The 25,244-nt window shown below is 48.6% G+C and overlaps 1 protein-coding gene across 1 annotated transcript in view; it reads left to right on the top strand.

Annotated features, from left to right (window-relative positions):
- Positions 1–499: 499 nt before the first annotated feature.
- The window catches only part of LOC145338820 (nectin-4-like), a 35,883-nt gene continuing 11,138 nt past the window's right edge, over positions 500–25,244 (top strand). The window contains exons 1-2 of the mRNA XM_080183231.1: positions 500–790; positions 17,880–18,224. Of these exons, the coding sequence (XP_080039357.1) occupies positions 733–790; positions 17,880–18,224 (403 nt within the window). The 5' untranslated portion in view covers positions 500–732. The remainder of the gene's footprint in view (positions 791–17,879; positions 18,225–25,244) is intronic.

Here is a 25,244-nt window from a genome sequence, read left to right on the forward strand (position 1 = left end):
CTACTCAACCACAATGACTGGAACTTGCTCACACAAACTCATACACTCACACTCAGTACAGCTCTGTTTGCAGAGCAGAGCCATGCCAGCCTGTTAACATCAGCCGTAAAAACTACTGCTGGTTTGAGGCGCTGACTAATGTCAGCCCACACATGCACCAGCAGTCGCAGAGCTCCAGATATGGACTGGGAATGACTGGGAGTGGAGACATGAGCGTTTTGGACCCGTCTCAGGAAGGGGAGACCGGAGATGGGTGCGTCTCGATCCCGTCTCTCACCAAAGGGAGAGTCTGGAAACAGGAGCCTCTATCTCTCTCTCCCATCTGAATTTATCAGCTCGCAAACGGTTAAAGAGCACCTGCTTATAGCTGCCTAGCAGGTTTTGATTTTAATCCATCTCTGAGGCTCCGCCCTAAGGCTTGAGGAGGAAAACAGGTTGTATTTCTGAAATACCTTTAGTGATGAGCAAGAGAACACACACACTCGCACACACACACACATACACACACACACACAGGCAGCCAAGAAAGCAAGGTGTGTTTCAGGAGAGAAACCGCAAACCAAGCGAATCTGTAACAGGTTGTGTATCCTGCTCTGGCAGCACACAGCTCAGTATCGAACTGGCCTGGCAACTTCAGACACGCAGTGCAGGAACCTCTCGTACACTCACGGCTGATATTCCTGCTCCTGTGGATCTCCACCGCCCCGACCGACCCTCCAATTGTCAGTGGCGATGGACTATGGGCACACAAAACCAAACGAGCTCCTTATCCTCATATTTCTACTGTCAGGTAAGGCTGGGGACAATGGGGCTCTGACCCCTGGGGAGTGACAGAGAAATAGACTCCACTGTCGCTCAGTTGCACAGGTCTGTGATATGGACGAAGAATGGATAAAGGTTGGGGGGGGGGGGGGTGTGTGGAGGGTGGTGTATGAAGATGTTGAGGGGAGTGGGGATGTGGAGATGCTGACCTCACATGGGATTCTGCGGTTTCCGAGCACTTGGCAAAGGAAGCGTGAGTGGAGAGGATGAGAGAGATGAAGAAATAGAAGGAGAATGAGTAGAAAGGAGGAAATAACAGAGGAAGAGAGACAGAAACCATAGAATCTAGTGTAAAGGAGGACATTTGGCCCATTGAATCTACACCGACTACAATCCCACCCAGGCCCTATCCTGTAACCCCACATATTTACAGTCCTAATCCTGCTAATACTAATGGACAATCTTAGCATAGCCAGTCAGCCTAATCCGCACATCTTTGGACTGTGGGAGGAAACTGGAGCACCCTGAGGAAACCCACGTAGACACGGGAAGAAAGTGCAAACTCCACACAGACTATGATCCGAGGCTGGAATTGAACTTGGATCCTGGTGTTGTGAGGCAGCAATGCTAAGCACTGTGCCACTGAGTGAAAGAAGAAGATGGGACAAAGGATAAATGTAAGAGAGGGGTAGCGGCAGGGCGTGAGAGAAATGGAGCAATAGACAGATGGATGAGCAATGGACAGTGACAGAGAACCGAGAGATAGGATGAAGAGAAAGACTGATGGAGAGAGACAAAGAGGTTGCAGAAAGAGAGACAGCGACATAGACATAGGATGGAAGTGACAGAAGCACAAAGAGATAGGATGAAAAAGTGAGACAAGGAGAGACAGACAGTGAGAGAGAGATGTAGAATTGAAATGAAAAAGCAAGAGACAGATAGTGGCAAGGAGGGAGAGATGGGGAGAGACAGAACAGAATAATCTTCACAATTTGAGCCAAATCTGAATCGTGCACAGTGTGATGAAATGTAATCCCCATAAAGATTTCATTCCCTGGACTGGGAAACACAACAGGGATGAATGGAGCAGAACTGAATAAGAAAAGTTAGAATGTCACAGGAGCAGGTGCCCATTTGACAGGAAGAGGCACACAGTACCAAGAGCTATGTTTAGATATGGAGATCCCCAGTACACTGTCCCCATCAATCGTTCCCAGGACAGGTACAGCACAGGGTTAGATGAAAGACATAGAACCCTACAGTGCAGAAAGAGGCCCTATGGCCCATTGAGTCTGCACCGAACACAATCCCACCCAGGCCCTATCCTCATATCCCTACATATATCCACTAACCCCTCTAATTTACTCATCCCTGGACACTAAGGGGCAATTTCTTAGCATAGGCAATCAACCTAACCCACACATCTTTGGACTGTGGGAGGAAACCGGAGTACCCGGAGGAAACCCACGCAGACACAAGGAGAATGTGCAAACTCCACACAGGCAGTGACCCGAGCCGGGAATCGAACCCAAAACCATGGAGCTATGAAGCAGCAGTGCTAACCACTGTGCTACCGTGCTGCCCAAAAAGTAAAGCTCCCTCTATACTGTCCCCATCAAACACTCCCAGGACAGGTAAAGCGCGGCATGAGATACAGAGTAAAGCTCCCTTTACACTGTCCACATCAAACACTCCCAGGACAGGTACAGCACAGGGTTAGATACAGAGTAAATCTCCCTCTACACTGTCCCCATCAAACACTCCCAGGACAGGTACAGCACGGGGTTAGATACAGAGTAAATCTCCCTCTACACTGTCCCCATCAAACACTCCCAGGACAGGTACAGCACGGAGTTAGATACAGAGCAAATCTCCCTCTACACTGTCCCCATCAAACACTCCCAGTGTTTTTTTTGTTTGTGATTGTTATGGGGTGGAGTCCTCTCAGCTTCTATTAATCTTTCTGCTGTTTTTATTGTTTTATTTGCTCTGCCAGTTCTTTGTCTGTATATGGGATTGGATGTTTGTTTCGAAGCAGGCAATAATTAGCTGCTTGTTATGAGTTTATGATATGGGTCCCTTAGGAACAGCCGGCCATGTGTTGAAAAGACAGAGAATAGACTACATTCAACTAAGCACCATATACCCTCAAAAGCCCTCACTTCCCCTAATTCCAAAATCTTCAATCCAACCAATTTACCATTTACAGCCAATTCCTCAATACCACCCACCCACCTTCTCCCCGATCCCTCAATCCCACCCACCCACCTACTCCCCAATCCCTCAATCCTATCCACCCACCTTCTCCCCAATCCCACCCACCCACCTTCTCCTCAATCCCTCAATCCCACCCACCCACCCACCTTCTCCCCAGTCCCTCAATCCCACCCACCCACCTTCTCCCCAGTCCCTCAATCCCACCCACCCACCTTCTCCGCAATCCCTCAATCCTACCCACCCACCTTCTCCCCAATCCCACCCACCCACCCACCTTCTCCTCAATCCCTCAATCCCACCCACCCACCTTCTCCCCACTCCCTCAATCCCACCCACCCACCTTCTCCCCAATCCCTCAATCCCACCCACCCACCTTCTCCCCAATCCCTCAATCCCACCCACCCACCTTCTCCTCAATCCCATACACCTTGTTTCTCCCCACTCCCTCAATCCCATCCACACACCACCTTCTCCCCAATCTTTTAATTACATTCTTTTTTTTTGAATTGCGCAGTCTTTACAGTGACACATTCCGAAGTTTTTGGTGGGTGTAGAATCCTATAGGTGGGAGGTGGGGGTTGGTGCTTGGGTGTTGGGGGACTGGTTGCTTGAGGAGTGCTACAGTTTTGGGGAGTCCCGTAGTTTGAGAGTTGAGAGACCCCACAGTGTGGAGGTGTTTGGAGTAGAGGGTGCGACTCAGGGGTTGCTAAATTGCCCCTTAGTGTCAGGGCAACTAGCTAGGTAAATGCATGGGGGTGTGGGGATAGGGCCTGGGTGAGGTTGTGGTCGGTGCAGACTTGATGGGCCGAATGGCCTCCTTCTACACTGTAGAAATTCTACGATTCTGTGACCTCGGAGGGAATCGCAGGAGGTGGGGGGAGGGCGGTGCACTCTGAGGGGAAATCAAGGGGGTGAAAGGTGAGAGGTCAGTGTGCCTGCTGCCACCCATAAGTCGAACCCGAAACACGCCTATCTACTCCACACACACGCAAGGTAATTTTTCATATCTCACGGTTGCCATGGTGACCTGGAGTGCTCGCAGGCCCGAAAACGAGGAGGGTGCGAAAGCCACACCTTGTGCCTCACAGAAACTATTGTTCGAGTCTGGGTGACACGGCCGCAGGCTGATTTTTTTTTTTCACCCTGCTCCCTCTCCGAAAGAGACAAGTCTGCACACAGCTCACTCAACACAGGCACAGGGGATGGGAGCCTGAGGGCCTCTGCTACTCTGTGTGTGGGTCTCTGTACCACACTGACTGCTTTACTCAGCGCAGGCATCGGGAACGAGAGCCTGGGATCTTCCTGGCTTTTGGCAGTGGGCAGGATCCAGGAGAAATTTGCAGATTTTAGGGAGGGTGTCACTGACTGAGGAGTGCGATTTTTTTTTTTGAGGAGCAGGTTCCAACTTGCGTGCTTTGCTGAGGTAAAGCCGAGAAGCCCTTGATCTGTCAAGGAGTTCAATCAGACACCCAAGTGTCGGTTCCCACGGTTTCTAACCTTCACCAGTCTCGGGCCTGAGGCAGGGCACACATCTCCATATCAAATTGGCACCTCTTCCTTTGTTATTCAGCACTTGCCTTCATTTTGCACCCACCCCCACTTCCCCTCCCTCCTCGCTCCCACTTCTGTCCATCTGGAGATTGAGTGGGGAGGGGGAAAGAGTCCATGAACAATTACTGTGAGGGGAATTGAATACAAGAATAGGAGGTTATGTTTGCACAGGACATTGGTGAGGCCACATCTAGAACATTGCGTGCAGTATTTTGGGAGGACTGGCAAGGCAAGGGAATGAACGCTGGAACGCCGGGAAGTACAGAGGGCGAGAGGAACCTTGGGCTACAAGTCCATTGATCCCTGAAGGCAGCAGAACAGGCAGATAAGGTGGTTAAGGAGGCATGTGGGATATGTACGACTTGACCATCGAAGACAGAGGGGAGAAGTAGAGGGGTGCTTTTCTGGATGGAAGGCTGTGACTAGCAGTGTTGCACAGGGATCAGTTCTGGGATCTTTGTTGTTCGTAGTATATATAAATGATTTGGAGGAAACTGTAGCTGGTCTGATTAGTAAATCCACAGATGACACAAAAATTGGTGGGTTTGCGGATAGTGAGCAAGATAGAGACCGGTTGGAGACTGGGGCAGAGAAATGGCAGATGGAGTTTAATTCAGACAAATGTGAGATAATGCATTTTGGAAGGTCCAATGCATGTAGGAATTATACAGTAAATGATAGAACCCTTAGGAGTTTTGACGGGCAGAGAGATCTGGGCGTACGTGTCCACCGATCACTGAAAGTGGCAACGTGGGTGGATAAGGCAGTCAAGAAGGCATACGGCATGCTTGCCTTCATCGGTCGGGGCGTTGAGTATAAAAATTGGTAGGTCATGCTGCAGCTGAACAGAACTTTAGGCCTCATTTGGAATATTGTATGCAGTTCTGGTCACCACATTACCAGAAGGATGTGGATGCTTTGGAGAGGCTACGGAAGAGGTTTACCAGGATGTTGCCTGGTCTGGAGGGCATTAGCCACGTTGGGGGGGGGGGTCAGATAAACTCAGTTTGTTCTCACTGGAACAGCAGAGCTTGTGGGATGACCTGACAGAGTTTACAAGATTATGAATGGCATGGACGGAGTGGATAGTCAGTTGCTCTGTCCTAGAGTAGAAAAAGTACTAGGGGACGTCGGTTTAAGGGATGTGGGCAAAAGTTTAGAGATGTAGGAGGTCAGTTTTTTTATACAGAGGTTGGTGAATGTCTGGAACACACTGCCTAGGGAGCGAGTACGATAATGGCACTGAAGGGGCATCTGGATGAATATATGAATAGAATGGGAATGGAAGGATAAGGACTCTGTAAGTGCATTCGGTTGTAATTTAGGCAGGCATCATGATCAAGCACAGGCTTGGAGGACCGAAGGGTCTGTTCCTGTGCTGTACTGGTTTTTGTATGGAATATAACAGCAGGAGGTTATGATGGAGCTGTATAAAATGCTAGTTAGACCACAGCTAGAGTACTGTGTACAGTTCTGATCACCACACTGTAGGAAGGATGTGATTATAATGGAGAGGGAGCAGAGGAGATTCACCAGGATGTTGCCTGGGCTGGAGGGTTTCAGCTATGAAGAGGGGCTGGATAGACTGGGGTTGTTTTCCTCAGAGCAGAGAAGGCTGAGAGGAGGGGAGCCTGATTGAGGTGCGTAAGATAATGAGAGACATAGACAGGTTGGAGAGGAATTACTTTTAGTAGTGGGGGGGGCGGAGAATCGATTACTCGGGGCCACAGATTTAAGGTCATGGGGCAGGAGATTTAGAGAAGACTTGGCAAAAAATGTTTTCACCAGAGGGTGTTGGGAATCTGGTACTCACTGCCTGAAAGGATGATAGAGGTGGGAACCCTCATCACATTTCAGAAACATTTAGATGAACATTTGAAACACTACAGCACACAAAGCTACAGACCAAGTGTTGGACAATGGGATTACAATAGATAGGTGCTTGGTGACCACCTCAGACACAATGGGCCAAAGGGCCTCTCTCTGTGCTGTAAAACTCTATTACTGTTGCTCTCCTTATTTAAGGAAAGATAGAAATGTGTTGGAAGCAGTTCAGAAAAGGTTCACTGGACTAAGACCAGGAATGGGTGGGCTGTTTTATGAGGAAAGGTTGGAGAGGTTAGGTTTATATCCACTGGAGTTTACAAGAGTAAGAGGTGGCTCGATCAAAAGGATCCTGAGGGTTATTGACAGGGTGGATGTGGAGAGAACGTTATCTCTTGTTGGAGAATCTAGAACCAGGGGTCACTGTGTAAAATTTAAGAGGAGAAATGTTTTCTCTCAAAAGCAGAGTCTCTGGAACTCTGTAGATTTCTATGAAAGAATTGTACAGGACATTGATGAGACCACAGACAGACAGTGACCCAAGCTGGGAATCGAACCTGGTCCATGGTGCTGAGAGGCAAACCATTGTCCATCCCACCATTCGAGTAATCAGCCTGGTATACTTTCTCTGCATGCCATATAACAAGGAGTCCAAAACTGCATACAATATTCCAGTGTGGCCTCACCAAGGCCCCGCATAATTGCAGTAAGAATCCTTGCTCCTGTACTCGAAACCTCTCACTATAAAGGTCAACATATATTTGTCTTCCTTACTGCCTGCTGCACCTAGTATTAGAATCACTACAGTGCAGAAAGAGGCCCTTCAGCCCATCGAGTCTGCACTGACAACAGATCCTATCCCCACAGCCCCACATATTTATCCTGCTAATCTCTCTAACGTATGCACCCCAGGATACTAAGGGGCAGTCTAGCATGGCCAATGTACCTAATCCGCACATCTTTAGACTGTGGGAGGAAACCGGAGCACCCGGAGGAAACCCACGCAGACACAGGGAGAACGTGCAAACACAGACAATGACCCAAGCCGGGAATCGAACCTGAGCCCCTGGAGCTGAGGCAACAGTGCTAACCACTGGATGCTGGAATCTGAAAGCAAAAGAAGAATGCTGGAAAATCTCAGCAGGTCTGGCAGGAGAGAAACGAGCTGGCGTGTGCCACTGTGCTGCCTGACACTGCATGCTTACTCTCGGCGACTGATACATGAGGCCACTCAGCCCCTCGGCCTTCTCCGCCATGATCCAAGTTCCAATGTGCCCAACCCTCTGTACCTGCTGTTCCAATATCCCGGTGAATCTCTCCATTCTGTCAAAAAAGAAATCGACTTACCTCGGTCTTAAATCTACTCAACAACCCGGCTCTCTGGGACAGGAAATTCCAAAAATTCAGGCCCCTGCATGTGAAAGAGTTTCTCCTCATTTCAGTCCAAAATGGCTGCTCCCTTAATCCTGAGACCGCGACTCGCCTCAGTCCTCAATTCCCCTGGGTTAGGTGGGAAATGAACTGTCTTAGCCTCGACCCTGTCACACCCCTTCAGAATTTTATCCATTTCGATGTCGTCACCAAAAATTCTTCGAAATTCGGGGGAAATAGACACACAGTCATAGAATCAGAGCATCTCTACAGTGCAGAAGGAAGCTATTCAGCCCATCGAGTCTGCACCGACAACAATCCCACCCATCCCCGTAACCTCACATAGTTACCCGAGCAATCCCCCTGACACGAGGGGCAATTTAGCATGGCCAATCAACATAACACACACATTTTGGACTGTGAGAGGAAACCGGAGCACCGAGAGGAAACCCACACTGATATGGGGAGAATGTGCAAACTCTGCACAGACAGTGACCCAAGGCTAGAATTGAACTTGGGTCCTGGTGCTGTGAGATAGAACATAGAACATTACAGAGCAGTACAGGCCCTTTGGCCCTCGATGTTGTGCCGACCAGTGGAACCAATCTAATGACCCTCTAACCTAAACTATTCCAATGTTATCCATATGCCTATCCACTGACCATTTGAACGCCCTTAAAGTTGGCGAGTCCACAACTGCTGCAGGCAGCGCATTCCACGCCCTTACTACCCTCTGAGTAAAGAACCTACCTCTGACATCCGTCCTATAATTACCACCCCTTAATTTAAAGCTATGTCTCCTCGTGTTAGCCATCACCATCCGAGGAAAAAGGCTCTCACTATCCACCCTATCTAACCCTCTGATCATCTTGTATGCCTCAATTAGGTCACCTCTTAACCTTCTTCTCTCTAATGAAAATAACCTCAAGTCCCTCAGCCTTTCCTCAGTGGCATATCATCACTGCATCACTGTGCCGTTCCAATGATTGTCCTCATACAGACATAGAGATTTACAACATGAAAACAGGCCCTTCAGCCCAACTTGTCCATGCTACCCTTTTTTTAACTACTAAGCTAGTCCCAATTGCCTGCGTTTGACCCATATCCCTTTATATCCATCTTACCCATGTAACTGTCTAAATGTTTTTTAAAAGACAAAATTGTATTACCTCTGGCAGCTTGTTCCAGACACTCACCATCCTCTCCGTGAAAAAATTGTCCCTCTGGACAATTTTCATATCTCTCCCCTCTCACCTTAAATCTATGCCTTCTAGTTTTTGATTTCCCGACCTTCGGGAAAATATGTTGACTATCTAGCTGATCTATGCCCATCGTTATTCCTAAGTTTCCTACACTCCAAGGAAAAAAGTCCCAGTCTATCCAACCTCTACTTATAACTCAAACCATCAAGTCCCAGTAGCATTGTAGTAACTCTTTTCTGCACTGTTTCTAGTTTAATAATATCCTTTCTATAATAGGGTGACCAGAACTGAACAGTGTTCTATGTGTGACCTTACCAATGTCTTGCACAACTTCAACAAGATGTCCCAACTCCTGTATTCAATGTTCTGACCAATGCAACCTAGCATGCTGAATGCCTTCTTCACCACTCTGTCCACCTGTGACTCCACTTTCAAGGAGCTATGAACTTGTACCCCTAAATCTCTTTGTTCTATAACTCTCCCTAACGCCCTACCATTAACTGAGTAAGTCCTGCTCTTGTTCAATCTACCAAACTGCACTGCCTCGGATTTATCGAAATTAAACTCTGCTATTCGTCAGCCCACTGGTCCAATTGATCAAGATCCCGTCACAATCCTAGATAACCTTCTTTGCTGTTCATTATGCCATCAATATTGGCGTCATCCACACACTTATTAACAATGCCTTCTAAATTTGCATCCAAATCATTAAAATAAATGATAAATAACAGTGGAGCCAGCACCTATCCCTGAGGCACACCACTGGTCACAGGCATCCAGTTTGAAAAACAAATCTCTACAACCACCTTGCCTTCTATCATCAAGCCAATTTTGTCTCCAATTGGCTACGTCACCTTGGACCTCATGAGATTTAACTTTATGCAACAACCTACTGTGTGGTATCTTGTCAAAGGCCTTCCTAAAGTCCATGTAGACAATGTCAACTGCACTCGTCTCATCTATCTTTTTGGTTACCCCTTCAAAAAACTGAATAAGATTTGATTTTCCACTCACAAAGCCATGCTGACTGTCCCGAATCAGTCTTTGTCTCTCTAAATGCCTGTTGATCCTATGTCTCAGAATACCTTCCAAGAACCTACCCACGACAGACATTAGGCTCACCAGCCTGTAGTTCCCAGGCTTTTCCTTGCAGTCCTTCTTAAACAAAGGCACAACATTTGCCACCTTTGTTACAATTGCTCTGATGCAAGTATATCCCTTCTTAGTTAAGGAAACCAAAACTACAAACAGTTCTTCAGGCCTCATCATAACCTTCAACCAATTTCGCCACAATCTCTGACAGTGATCTGCAGCTTATCCACCACTTCTGTCTCTGTCTGGATCTTAATTGTCTCTTATGAGTTTGGGTGAGAGGGTTAATCCCCCCTCCGATAGGGGGACAGGCTGCCCGGTGTGTGTCAATGGGGGAGAGGTGGGTGAGAGGGTTAATCCCCCCTCCGATAGGGGAACAGACTGCCCGGTGTGTGTCAATGGGGGAGAGGTGGGTGAGAGGGTTAATCCCCCCTCCGATAGGGGAACAGACTGCCCGGTGTGTGTCAATGGGGGAGAGGTGGGTGAGAGGGTTAATCCCCCCTCCGATAGGGGAACAGACTGCCCGGTGTGTGTCAATGGGGGAGAGGTGGGTGAGAGGGTTAATCCCCCCTCCGATAGGGGAACAGACTGCCCGGTGTGTGTCAATGGGGGAGAGGTGGGTGAGAGGGTTAATCCCCTCCACTCCAATAGGGGAACAGACTGCCCGGTGTGTGTCAATGGGGGAGAGGTGGGTGAGAGGGTTAATCCCCTCCACTCCAATAGGGGAACAGACTGCCCGGTGTGTGTCAATGGGGGAGAGGTGGGTGAGAGGGTTAATCCCCCCTCCGATAGGGGAACAGACTGCTCGGTGTGTGTCAATGGGGGAGAGGTGGGTGAGAGGGTTAATCCCCCCTCCGATAGGGGAACAGACTGCCCGGTGTGTGTCAATGGGGGAGAGGTGGGTGAGAGGGTTAATCCCCCCTCCGATAGGGGAACAGACTGCCCGGTGTGTGTCAATGGGGGAGAGGTGGGTGAGAGGGTTAATCCCCTCCACTCCAATAGGGGAACAGACTGCCCGGTGTGTGTCAATGGGGGAGAGGTGGGTGAGAGGGTTAATCCCCTCCACTCCAATAGGGGAACAGACTGCCCGGTGTGTGTCAATGGGGGAGAGGTGGGTGAGAGGGTTAATCCCCCCTCCGATAGGGGAACAGACTGCCCGGTGTGTGTCAATGGGGGAGAGGTGGGTGAGAGGGTTAATCCCCCCTCCGATAGGGGAACAGACTGCCCGGTGTGTGTCAATGGGGGAGAGGTGGGTGAGAGGGTTAATCCCCCCTCCGATAGGGGAACAGACTGCTCGGTGTGTGTCAATGGGGGAGAGGTGGGTGAGAGGGTTAATCCCCCTCCAACGATAGGGGAACAGACTGTAGCTTTATACATGAACTATTAAAATATTATTTTCCACCCACATTCCAATACTCTCTGACCTTGGAGATGTTGTTAACATTTTTTGGTTCAGGTTTCTCGCTGGACTAGTTGAACAACCTTGTCAAAAATCTCGTACAGGAGGGAAAGAGAATGAAACGCAGACCGATTGAAAAACAGAGAGACAAACACACAGAGTGAGGTAGAGACAGAGAGAGAGAGAAAGAGAGAGACAGCCAGGGAGAAAGAGTAAGAAATAATGAAAGTGACATAAAGACAGAGAGAGAGAGGGAGAGACAGTGTGAGGTGAAAAGTCCCACATTGGGATTTGGTAAACAGTTGACTCAGCAGTCTGCTGAGGGAGGATTGGGTGGGATTTCCTGACACAAACAGTATTTTTTTTTCAACTCTTATTCCCTCCCATTATCAGTCAGAACAAGGTAAGGACTTGTTTAACCACAATGAATTAATTCATCAACCATCAATGCCGCAAACCACTCATAATTCCACTTTAAAATGCACACAGACAGGTGAGATAATCCAGACAGAAATCATCTCACAAAACATGGAACAAAATCAATCAGATGAGTGTGGGAAGGCTGAGAAGAGGACTACCCCAGGTACAGCACGGGGTTAGATACAGAGTAAAGCTCCCACTACACTGTCCCATCAAACACTCCCAGGACAGGTACAGCACGGAGTTAGATACAGAGTAAATCTCCCTCTACACTGTCCCCATCAAACACTCCCGGGACAGGTACAGCACGGGGTTAGATACAGAGTAAATCTCCCTCTACACTGTCCCCATCAAACACTCCCAGGACAGGTACAGCACGGGGTTAGATACAGAGTAAATCTCCCTCTACATTGTCCCTATCAAACACTGTAAGATGTCTCACAACACCAGGTTAAAGATGTGAGACTTCTTACTGAGTTTACCCCAGTCCAACACTGGCATTTCCCCATCAAACACTCCCAGGACAGGCCCAGCACTGGGTTAGATACAGAGTAAACCTCCCTCTACACTGTCCCCATCAAACACTCCCAGGACAGGTACAGCACGGGGTTAGATACAGAGTAAATCTCCCTCTACACTGTCCCCATCAAACACTCCCAGGACAGGTACAGCACGGGGTTAGATACAGAGTAAATCTCCCTCTACACTGTCCCCATCAAACACTCCCAGGACAGGTACAGCACGGGGTTAGATACAGAGTAAATCTCCCTCTACACTGTCCCCATCAAACACTCCCAGGACAGGTACAGCACGGGGTTAGATACAGAGTAAATCTCCCTCTACACTGTCCCCATCAAGCACTCCCAGGACAAGTATAGCACAAGGTTACTTTTAGGTGAGGTTTCTCTTTGTAATACTGTTCTGAAATAGGTTTGAGGAAGTGGTTTGGTTTCAATCCAGCTGGCCACAATTGTTGGGCGGGCGGCAGCTCACACACGCAATGCACTGACAGTATTTACTCAATAATAACCTTGCAGGAAATAGTGACTCGGGACTGAGTCATGAATGCCATCTGAGTGGATAGTGCAATTAATTGTCTGATTTGATTCCTCTCCTGTTATATCTGCATGCAGATTTGTTGATGGAGACAGTGTAGAGGGAGCTTCACTCTGTATCTAACCCCGTGCTGTACCTGTCCTGGGAGTGTTTGATGGGGACAGTGTAGAGGGAGCTTTACTCTGTATCTAACCCCGTGCTGTATGTGTCCTGGGAGTGTTTGATGGGGGCAGTGTAGAGGGAGATTTACTCTGTATCTAACCCCATGCTGTACCTGTCCTGGGAGTGTTTGATGGGGACAGTGTAGAGGGAGCTTTACTCTGTATCGAACCCCGTGCTGTACCTGTCCTGGGGGTGTTTGATGGGGACAGTGTAGAGGGAGCTTTACTCTGTATCTAACCCCGTGCTGTACCTGTCCTGGGAGTGTTTGATGGGGACAGTGTAGAGGGAGCTTTACTCTGTATCTAACCCCGTGCTGTATGTGTCCTGGGAGTGTTTGATGGGGGCAGTGTAGAGGGAGATTTACTCTGTATCTAACCCCATGCTGTACCTGTCCTGGGAGTGTTTGATGGGGACAGTGTAGAGGGAGCTTTACTCTGTATCGAACCCCGTGCTGTACCTGTCCTGGGGGTGTTTGATGGGGGACAGTGTAGAGGGAGGTTTACTCTGTATCTAACCCCGTGCTATACCTATCCTGGGAGTGTTTGATGGGGACAGTGTAGAGGGAGATTTATTCTGTACCTAACCCCGTGCTGTACCTGTCCTGGGGGTGTTTGATGGGGGACAGTGTAGAGGGAGCTTTACTCTGTATCTAACCCCGTGCTGTACCTGTCCTTGGAGTGTTTGGTGGGGACAGTGTAGAGGGAGCTTTACTCTGTATCTAACCCCGTGCTGTACCTGTCCTGGGAGTGTTTGGTGGGGACAGTGTAGAGGGAGCTTTACTCTGTATCTAACCCCGTGCTGTACCTGTCCTGGGAGTGTTTGATGGGGACAGTGTAGAGGGAGATTTACTCTGTATCTAACCCCGTGCTGTATGTATCCTGGAAGAGTTTGATGGGGACAGTGTAGAGGGAGATTTATTCTGTATCTAACCCTGTGCTGTACCTGTCCTGGGAGTGTTTGATGGGACAGTGTAGAGGGAGATTTACTCTGTATCTAACCCCGTGCTGTACCTGTCCTGGGAGTGTTTGATGGGGACAGTGTAGAGGGAGATTTACTCTGTATCTAACCCCGTGCTATACCTATCCTGGGAGTGTTTGATGGGGACAGTGTAGAGGGAGATTCATTCTGTACCTAACCCCGTGCTGTACCTGTCCTGGGAGTGTTTGATAGGGGACAGTGTAGAGGGAGATTTACTCTGTGTCTGACCCTGTGCTGTACCTGTCCTGGGAGAGTTTGATGGGGGACAGTACAGAGGGAGATTTACTCTGTATCTAACCCCGTGCTGTATGTATCCTGGAAGAGTTTGATGGGGACAGTGTAGAGGGAGATTTATTCTGTACCTAACCCCGTGCTGTACCTGTCCTGGGGGTGTTTGATGGGGGACAGTGTAGAGGGAGATTTACTCTGTATCTAACCCCGTGCTGTACCTGTCCTGGGAGTGTTTGATGGGGACAGTGTAGAGGGAGCTTTACTCTGTATCTAACCCCGTGCTGTACCTGTCCTTGGAGTGTTTGGTGGGGACAGTGTAGAGCGAGCTTTACTCTGTATCTAACCCCGTGCTGTACCTGTCCTGGGAGTGTTTGGTGGGGACAGTGTAGAGGGAGCTTTACTCTGTATCTAACCCCGTGCTGTACCTGTCCTGGGAGTGTTTGATGGGGACAGTGTAGAGGGAGATTTACTCTGTATCTAACCCCGTGCTGTATGTATCCTGGAAGAGTTTGATGGGGACAGTGTAGAGGGAGATTTATTCTGTACCTAACCCCGTGCTGTACCTGTCCTGGGAGTGTTTGATGGGACAGTGTAGAGGGAGATTTACTCTGTATCTAACCCCGTGCTATACCTGTCCTGGGAGTGTTTGATGGGGACAGTGTAGAGGGAGATTTACTCTGTATCTAACCCCGTGCTATACCTATCCTGGGAGTGTTTGATGGGGACAGTGTAGAGGGAGATTCATTCTGTACCTAACCCCGTGCTGTACCTGTCCTGGGAGTGTTTGATAGGGGACAGTGTAGAGGGAGCTTTACTCTGTGTCTAACCCTGTGCTGTACCTGTCCTGGGAGAGTTTGATGGGGGACAGTATAGAGGGAGATTTACTCTGTATCTAACCCCGTGCTGTATGTATCCTGGAAGAGTTTGATGGGGACAGTGTAGAGGGAGATTTATTCTGTACCTAACCCCGTGCTGTACCTGTCCTGGGAGTGTTTGATGGGAACAGTGTAGAGGGAGATTTACTCTGTATCTAACCCCGTGCTGTACCTGTCCTGGGAGTGTTTGATGGGGACAGTGTAGAGGGAGCTTTACTCTGTATCTAACCCCGTGCTGTACCTGTCCTGGGAGTGTTTGGTGGGGACAGTGTAGAGGGAGCTTTACTCTGTATCTAACCCCGTGCTGTACCTGTCCTGGGAGTGTTTGGTGGGGACAGTGTAGAGGGAGATTTACTCTGTATCTAACCCCGTGCTGTATGTATCCTGGAAGAGTTTGATGGGGACAGTGTAGAGGGAGATTTACTATGTATCTAACCCCGTGCTGTACCTGTCCTGGGAGTGTTTGATGAGGACAGTGTAGAGGGAGATTTATTTTGTATCTAACCCTGTGCTGTACCTGTCCTGGGAGTGTTTGATGGGGACAGTGTAGAGGGAGATTTACTCTGTATCTAACCCCGTGCTGTACCTGTCCTGGGAGTGTTTGATGGGGACAGTGTAGAGGCAGATTTACTCTGTATCTAACCCCGTGCTGTACCTGTACTGGGAGTGTTTGATGGGGACAGTGTAGAGGGAGATTTACTCTGTATCTAACCCCGTGCTGTACCTGTCCTTGGAGTGTTTGGTGGGGACAGTGTAGAGGGAGCTTTACTCTGTATCTAACCCCGTGCTGTACCTGTCCTGGGAGTGTTTGGTGGGGACAGTGTAGAGGGAGCTTTACTCTGTATCTAACCCCGTGCTGTACCTGTCCTGGGAGTGTTTGGTGGGGACAGTGTAGAGGGAGATTTACTCTGTATCTAACCCCGTGCTGTATGTATCCTGGAAGAGTTTGATGGGGACAGTGTAGAGGGAGATTTACTCTGTATCTAACCCCGTGCTGTACCTGTCCTGGGAGTGTTTGATGAGGACAGTGTAGAGGGAGATTTATTTTGTATCTAACCCTGTGCTGTACCTGTCCTGGGAGTGTTTGATGGGGACAGTGTAGAGGGAGATTTACTCTGTATCTAACCCCGTGCTGTACCTGTCCTGGGAGTGTTTGATGGGACAGTGTAGAGGGAGATTTACTCTGTATCTAACCCTGTGCTGTACCTGTCCTGGGAGTGTTTGATGGGACAGTGTAGAGGGAGATTTACTCTGTATCTAACCCCGTGCTGTACCTGTCCTGGGAGTGTTTGATGGGGACAGTGTAGAGGGAGATTCATTCTGTACCTAACCCTGTGCTGTACCTGTCCTGGGAGTGTTTGGTGGGCATGATGTGGAGATGCCAGTGTTGGACTGGGGTAAACACAGTAAGAAGTCTGACAACACCAGGTTTAAGTCCAGCCGACTTATTTGATAGTAAACTCACAAGCTTTTGGGATTTACCCCTTTGTCAGTGTTTGGTGGGGACAGTGCAGTGAAAGATTTACTCTCCGTGTGAACTTGTAATTTCTGTCTGTTCAGAGTATCCCTCGAGTGCTGGATTTCTGTCTGAAGTTAATTAAGTTTTCTGATCTGACAGTCAGGAAGTCATCTTTCCCCTCGGACACGTAATAATTTATTTGTGTGCGATAGACAGTCAAATTGGCAACTGGAAGTGAGCGAATTCCACTTCTTTAGATAACAATGGAGTTTCACTGTTAGTGGACTGACAGGTATATTCACGTCTCTAGTATCACTTTGGGTTGGAAAGCAGACACACCCTCAGATTGTTGTTCCAGATTGGAATGCCGGGGGCCAGAGAGTGAAAGGCCATCTTGAAAAACAATTAACATCCCCTCTCTCTTCCCTCTTTCTCTGCTCTCTTTTTCCCTCCTTCACTTTTTTCTTCTCTGTCTCCATCCATGTCTATTTTGTTTTCTATTTCTCGGCACCCTTTCTTTCCTCCCTTCTTCTCCACCTCACTGTCTCCCTCCGCCTTACCTGTCCCACCTCTTTGTTCAACCCTCTCATCTCTGCCCCCACCTTATACCACCTCCCCTCTCATACCTTCCCCCTTTCCTCTCCATCTCTTGCTCTCCCTGTTCTCTCCTTACACCTCCCCCCACCTTATCTCCTCTTTACTGTCTCCCTGTCACCCTCTTCCTCTCCCTTCCTCTTTCTCTCTCTTACTCTGTCACACTTCCTCCTCCTTTCTGTGTCATTCTGTCTCTCGCTCTCTCTCTGCCCTGTCCCTCTTTCTGTCTCTCTTTATTTTCCTTCCTGTCTCTCTCACCCTCTCCTGATTGTGCTCTCTCTTTACTTTCTCTCACTCTCCCTCTCTCGCCATCTCCACTCTCCCTCATCTTCTTCTCGCCTTCTCACCCACTTCTCTCTCTGTCTCACACACCCTCCTTTCTCTCCTTCTCCCTCTCCCCCTTTGTCTCTCTGTCCCACTTTCTCTCACCCCCTTCTCTATCCCTCACACTCTTCTCCATCTCTCTCTCCCTCTTCCCTCTCCCTCCACCCTCTTCTCTCTCACTCTCCCTCTCACCCACTATTCTCGCGCTCTCTCCTTTTTCTGACCTGTTTCTCTCTATCTCTCCCTCTTCCTCTCTAACAATCTCCCACTCTATGTCTGTTGCTGTCCCCCTGCCCATTTTCTCTGTTTTTCTCCGCAATGCTCTCTTTCTGTCTCCACCTCTCCCTCTGCCTCTTTTCCAGGTGTGTCGAGTTCCGAAGTTTCTTTGGACCCAAAGATTCAGGCCATTCGGGGCAGAGCTGTCACACTGCCGTGTCGCTTCCTGGGGGAGGGACAAGTAACGCAGGTGACCTGGAACAAAATCACGGATATGGGGCCGGAGATGGTGGCCGTCCGAAGCCAGGACCATGGCGTCCGCACTCACAACTTCTACGGGTCACGGGCGCACTTCCAGGTCACGACCTCCGACCCCGACGCCTCGCTGGTCATCGAGGATGTGATATCCACCGATGGCGGGCATTTCCGCTGCACCATCGCCACATTCCCATCGGGCAACTTCGAGAAAGAAACCTTGCTGACCGTCTTGGGTAGGCATCACTGTCGCGCACTTCCGCTGTTTGGGCTCATGTTCGAATACGATCATCGTTTCACTGCTTTAAAATGCAATATCGTTCACTCAGTTCAAACACAAACATTGTGTCTGTGCGTTCCTGTATAAACACTGACCCACTCAGTTCAAACACAAACATTGTCCCTGTGCAATCCTGTATAAACACTGACCCACTCAGTTCAAACACAAACATTGTCCCAGTGTGTCCCTGTATAAACACTGACCCACTCAGTTCAAACACAAACACTGTGTCTGTGCGTTCCTGTATAAACACTGACCCACTCAGTTCAAACACAAATATTGTGTCTGTGCGTTCCTGTATAAACACTGACCCACTCAGTTCAAACACAAACATTGTGTCTGTGCGTTCCTGTAGAAACACTGACCCACTCAGTTCAAACACAAACATTGTGTCTGTGCGTTCCTGTATAAACACTGACCCACTCAGTTCAAACACAAACATTGTCCCAGTGCATTCCTGTATAAACACTGACCCACTCAGTTCAAACACAAACATTGTCCCAGTGTGTTCCTGTATAAACACTGACCCACTCAGTTCAAACACAAACATTGTGTCTGTGCGTTCCTGTATAAACACTGACCCACTCAGTTCAAACACAAATATTGTGTCTGTGCGTTCCTGTAGAAACACTGACCCACTCAGTTCAAACACAAACATTGTCCCAGTGCGTTCCTGTAGAAACACTGACCCACTCAGTTCAAACACAAATATTGTGTCTGTGCGTTCCTGTAGAAACACTGACCCACTCAGTTCAAACACAAACATTGTGTCTGTGCGTTCCTGTATAAACACTGACCACTCAATTCAAACACAAACATTGTGCCTGTGCGTTCCTGTAGAAACACTGACCCACTCAGTTCAAACACAAACATTGTGTCTGTGCGTTCCTGTATAAACACTGACCCACTCAATTCAAACACAAACATTGTGTCTATGTGTTCCTGTAGAAACACTGACCCACTCAGTTCAAACACAAACATTGTGTCTGTGCATTCCTGTATAAACACTGACCCACTCAGTTCAAACACAAACATTGTCCCAGTGTGTTCCTGTATAAGCACTGACCCACTCAATTCAAACACAAATATTGTGTCTGTGCGTTCCTTTATAAACACTGACCCACTGAATTCAAACACAAACATTGTGTCTGTGCGTTCCTGTATAAACACTGACCCACTCAGTTCAATCACAAACATTGTCCCAGTGTGTCCCTTTTTAAACACTGACCCACTCAGTTCAAACACAAACACTGTGTCTGTGTGTTCCTGTATAAATACTGACCCACTCAGTTCAAACACAAACATTGTCCCAGTGTGTTCCTGTATAAACACTGACCCACTCAGTTCAAACACAAACATTGTGTCTATGTGTTCCTGTTTAAACACTGACCCACTCAGTTCCAACACAAACATCACCCAAGCCGTCATGTTTCCTTTGATAAAGCTATTCAGTGGGATTCACTCTCCTTCTCATTCCATCCCGTATTACTGGAGAAAATATTTAACCAACTGCCCCTTTGAAGGTCGCTCTTAAATCTGGTTGCATCAGTCTTCCATGTAAAACATTCCGAATCACAGGAATGCTGTGTACCAGGATGTTTACTTTCATGTTGGCTCGTACACAGGAGCACAATGCAAACTGTTTTCAGATGAAAATGTCAAATCTTTTAACACTGTTAGCAAAACAACAGGACTGTACCATGTCCATAGCCTCAGGTGAACTCCCAACCACCAGAGGGCGATAAGCTATAGCATGTGATGTCTTTCTCTCACCTGGACGTCACCTATCCACCTTGTGCATGAACCGCCACCCCCCTCCCCACCCCCTAAAACAAAAGATGATTACACGTAGACAAACATTGTCACCCGGTGTGGCGGGGTGCAGGGAAGGAGGACCTGGTCCTTGTGAACCTGGCCCTGGGTCTGGTCAAATTCACCAACCTCAAGCTAAAGGTTTAAAACCGAGCTGGGGAGAAATTTCTTCAGCCACAGAGTGCCGCAGACAGCTGGGGGAGGGCCAAGTCATTGAGTGTCTTTAAGGCAGAGATAGATAGGTTCTTGATTAATAAAGGGGATCAGGGGTTACGGGGAAAAGGCAGGAGAACGGGGATGTGAAAAAATATCAGCCATCGATTGAATGGCGGAGCAGGCTCGATGGGCCGAGAGGCCTAATTCTGCTCCTACGTCTTATGGTCTTATCATCAACAGTCCAGACAAAGTGGGGAATCGGGGAAGGGTTCAGGAGTTATCCAGCCTGACTGGCTGCCCCTCTGTATGTGTAGCTGGGTGTCCCAGGACTGGGAGCAAGTGATGTCCGCTGGCACTGTGGACCTTTCCGTATGGGTGGACACCCTGGGATTAGGTGTTTTATAGACGCCTCTTGTCACATCTTGATTTGATTTTATTTTGTTAAGCTCCCTTCATTTTGTTTTTGCTTATTCCAGTTTCCCTTCAAGATGGCTAACTCTTTTGATTTTAGCTGGTTTAATTTAGTTTGGTCGCCCTTTGCCAGAAACCGCATCCTCTACAGAACCAGCGACGGTGCAGAAAGAGGCCATTCAGCCCCTTTGGATCTGCACCCACCGAGGAAGAGATAAAATAATCTAGCCGCTAATATTAATCCAGCACCTTCTCCGTAGCCTCGCAGATCCAGGTACCTTTAAAATGAGTTGAGGGATTTCAGTCATCAAACCAGGCAGAGATTTCGAGACCCCCAGCACCCACTGGGTGAAGAGACTTTTCCTCATATCTCCTCTAACCCTTTCACCAATCACCTTAAATCCATTAGTAAATTTGCTGATGACACCAAAGTTGGAGGAGTTGTAGACAGTGCGGATGGATGTTACAGTTTGCAGAGGGACGTAGATAAGCTGCAGAGCTGGGCCGAGAGGTGGCAAATGGAGTTTAATACGGAAAAGTGTGAGGTGATTCACTTTGGTAAGAATAACAGGAGTACAGAATATAGGGCTAATGGAAGGACTATTAGTAGTGTTGACGAGCAGAGAGATCTTGGGGTACATGTGCATAGCTCCCTGAAAGTTGGCACCCAGGTTGATAAGGTTGTTAAGAAGGCGTACGGTGTGTTAGCTTTTATTGGTAGAGGGTTTGAATTTCGGAGCCGTGAGGTCATGTTGCAACTGTACAAAACTCTGGTGCGGCCGCACTTGGAGTATTGCGTACAGTTCTGGTCGCCGCATTATAAGAAAGATGTGGAGGCATTGGAAAGGGTGCAGAGGAGGTTTACCAGGATGTTGCCTGGTATGGTGGGAAGGTCTTATGAGGAAAGGCTGAGGGACTTGAGGTTATTTTCATTAGAGAGAAGGAGGTTACGAGGTGACCTAATTGAGGCATACAAGATGATCAGAGGGTTAGATAGGGTGGACAGTGAGAGCCTTTTTCCTCGGATGGTGATGGCTAACACAAGGGGACATAGCTTTAAATTGAGGGGTGGTAATTATAGGACGGGTGTCAGAGGTAGGTTCTTTACTCAGAGGGTAGTAAGGGCGTGGAATGCCCTGCCTGCAGCAGTTGTGAACTCGCCAACTTTAAGGGCGTTCAAATGGTCAGTGGATAGGCATATGGATAATATTGGAATAGTTTAGGTTAGAGGGTCATTAGATTGGTCCCACTGGTCAGCGCAACATCGAGGGCCGAAGGGCCTGTACTACGCTGTAATGTTCTATGTTCTATACCCCCTGGTATTGCCCACTCAGCCATGGGAAACAAGTCTTTTCTGCCTACCTTGTTTACTTTATTCTTTCATAGTAAGAAGTCTCACAATACCAGGTTAACGACCAGATTTATTTGGCATCGCGAACTTTTGGAGCGCTGCTCCTTCCTCAGTGATGAAGGAGTGGTGTTCCGAAAGCTCGTGATTCCGAATAAACCTGGACTTTAACCTGACGCTGTGAGACCTCTCGCTGTGCCCAATCCAGTCCAACTTCATCTCCACCATATTCTTTCATGAGATGTGGGGGTCACTGGCTGAACTCCTTCTCGAATTGCCCCTGAGTTTCTTGCTCGGCCGTTTCAGAGTGAGCAGCCAAGGTTCAACCAACTTGGATCAAATGTAGGCCATACCAGGTAGGGACAACAGATTTCCTTCCCTAAAGGACATTATTGAACCAGATGGGCTTTTATGATGATTAGAATTTGAATTCCAGATTTTCAGAATCATAGATCTCAGTACAAAAGGAGGCCATTCGGCCCATTAAGCCTGCACTGAGAACAATCCCATCAAGGCCCTATTCCCATAACACCATGTATTTACCCTCCTAAGCCCCTTGACACTAAGGGGCAATTTAACATGGCTAATCAACCTAACCCGCACATCTTTGGGAGGAAACCGGAGCACCCGGATGAAACCCACGCAGACACGGGGAGAACATGCAGACTCCACACAAACAGTGACCCGAGCTGGGAATCGAACCCAGATCCCTGGTATTGTGAGGCAGCGGTGCTAACCACTGTGCCACCATCATGCTTCGCCATCTGCCAAGATGGGATTCAGACCAGCATCCCCAGAGCACCTACACTGGTTACTAACCCAGTGACGTTCCCATTTTGCCAGTGATGGGACTTTGCAGGATGAAGTGCTTGGAAGCTGCTTTGCCAGTGGTGTTGTGTAACCGATGGATGGGATGCCAGGCCCTGGAGTTAATAGACAGGGTGGAGAAGGGTTGTCGTTGGGTGAAAGAGCAGATTGAACTAGCTGACAGCTTTTCCCGAGCGCATCGGCCCACTCAACCTTCTCATTGGCCCAGTGACCCTCAATAAAGGCCTCGCAGGGGGCATACTGAGGGAAGGAGGTCTTCTGATCATCCCCCATTGACTGGAAACCCCTCCCTGCAAGGGCACGTGGACAAGGTGGCTGCACACCTGGCACTCTTGCCAAGGTGCCCCTCTGAAGACCAAATCCCTCCTGGGATATTCGCGGCGTGGAATTTTATGGCCTCTCTCACTAGTGGGATCTTCCTGTCCTGCCGAAATCAGTGGAATTTTGAACAGTGCGTCTGGAAAATTCCACTCGTTGCCTCGAGGGCGGGTGAGACAGGGGTGGAGAGGTGCAGGTCACATTGTGACGGAGCCGGTGGGATAGGTTGACAAACCAAGTTTATCCAACCCCTCCTTTTAGCTCATATCCTCCAGACCAGGCAACATCCTGGTAAACCTCTGCTGCACTTTCTCTAAAGCGTCCACATCTTTCTGGTGTGGTGACTTCAGACCGTCATTTCTCGTGAAGGAGTCATGAGAAATTATGAGGGACACCTGCAATCCTGATGGACGCGCCCTCCACCAGACGGCCTGCCAATTCCCTGAGGGCACTTTCAGGTCCGTGCATGCCATCCCGCAGATTAAATATCTTTGTTGGGTGTGACCACTCCACAACACCGTGTGCTTAAATTACTAGTTCATGCGATGTGGTTGTCACTGGCTAACTAACATTTATCACCTTGTTCATAATTGCACTTGAGAAGATGGCACTAATTGCATCTAGTAAAAGGCATTGGTCAGATTTGTGTGGTACTGGCGAGTTTCCAGCGGACAATCTTGTGTCAAGTTTGAATAGACTCCCTTCAGTGCAGAAGGAAGCCATTCGATTCATTCAGTCTGTTACCCAGGCCTAACCCATGACCCCGTTATTTATCCCCCTAATCTACACATCTTGGGACACTAAGGAGAATTTTTTCATGGCAATCCACCTAACTAGCATATCTTTGGACTGTGGGAGAAAAGCAGAGCATCCGAAGGAAACCCCCACAGACACTTGAAGCACATGCAAACTCCACACAGTACACCCAAGGCTGGAATTGAACCCGATTCCCTGGCACTTGAGGCAACAGCGCTAACCACTGTGCCACCCACAATGGTTGAGCCAGTGTCCGGCTGTAGCTGAGTGCTGTGCCCAACATCGATGGGTGCTCTGGCAAGCCAAAGGTCCACCCCCACGCTCGCACGCACGCACGCACACACACACACCCCCGGCTGACTCCTTCACGAGAAATGGTGGTCTTTAGAGAAAGTGCAGCAAAGGTTTACCAGGATGTTGCCTGGTCTGGAGGATATGAGCTAAAAGATTGGATAAACTTGGGTTTGTCCTCACTGGAATGACAGAGGTTGAGAGGTGACCCGATGGAGGTTTTACAAGATTATGAGTGGTGTGAATCGAGTGGGTAGTCAGATGTTCTTGCCTAGGGCAAGAAAGTCACGTACTAGGGGGGGGCATGGGTTTAAGGTGCATGGGGAATAGTTTAGAGCAGATGTGCGAGGCAAGGTTTTTACACAGAGGGTGGTGAATGTCTGGAATGTGCTGCCTGGAGAGCCGGTGGGAGCAGGTACGATTGTGGCATTGAAAGGGGCAACTGGATGAATATATGAGCATGGTGGGACTGGAAGGATATGGACTCTGTAAGTGCATACGGTTTTAATTTAGGCAGGTATTATGATCGGGGCAGGCTTGGAGGGCCAAAGGGCCTGTTCCCGTGCTGTAATTTTCTTTGTTCTTTGAAGTATTCCGCTGTCACTGTCACCTCTTGAGGCTCCCACTGTTGTAGTCCCCCAGTAGTGTGGACTAAACAGATATCCAAGCATAATTGCCAAATGAACTCACCAATTTGCTTCAACGCTGCCGCCATGCCAGTTTACTTCAGATTGGCATCTGTGCAAGACCACAATACAAGCCGAGTTGAGGTGGAAGCCCCAAACTTTAATGCAGCGGTTAAAACTGCAGGGACAGGCTATCCGGGCCCAGGCGGGAATATCGGATACCCAGTCACTACACGACCTGGATATTGCTGTGTTAAAGTAGCCCTCAGTGCCAATCTTCATTTGTTTGCCAATTAATTTAAATCCCCTGGTTACTAACACCCCCACCACCGGAAACAATTTCTACGCAGTGATTCTGAACACTATTAAACAAAGGAACAATCCCAACTTCTCCAGTCTCTACGCACTAACTGAGATCCATCGCTCCCTC

The sequence above is a fragment of the Carcharhinus amblyrhynchos genome, unplaced genomic scaffold (assembly GCF_965287045.1).
Source record: "Carcharhinus amblyrhynchos unplaced genomic scaffold, sCarAmb.v2.hapA chromosome_189, whole genome shotgun sequence".
Taxonomy (NCBI): Eukaryota; Metazoa; Chordata; class Chondrichthyes; order Carcharhiniformes; family Carcharhinidae; genus Carcharhinus; species Carcharhinus amblyrhynchos.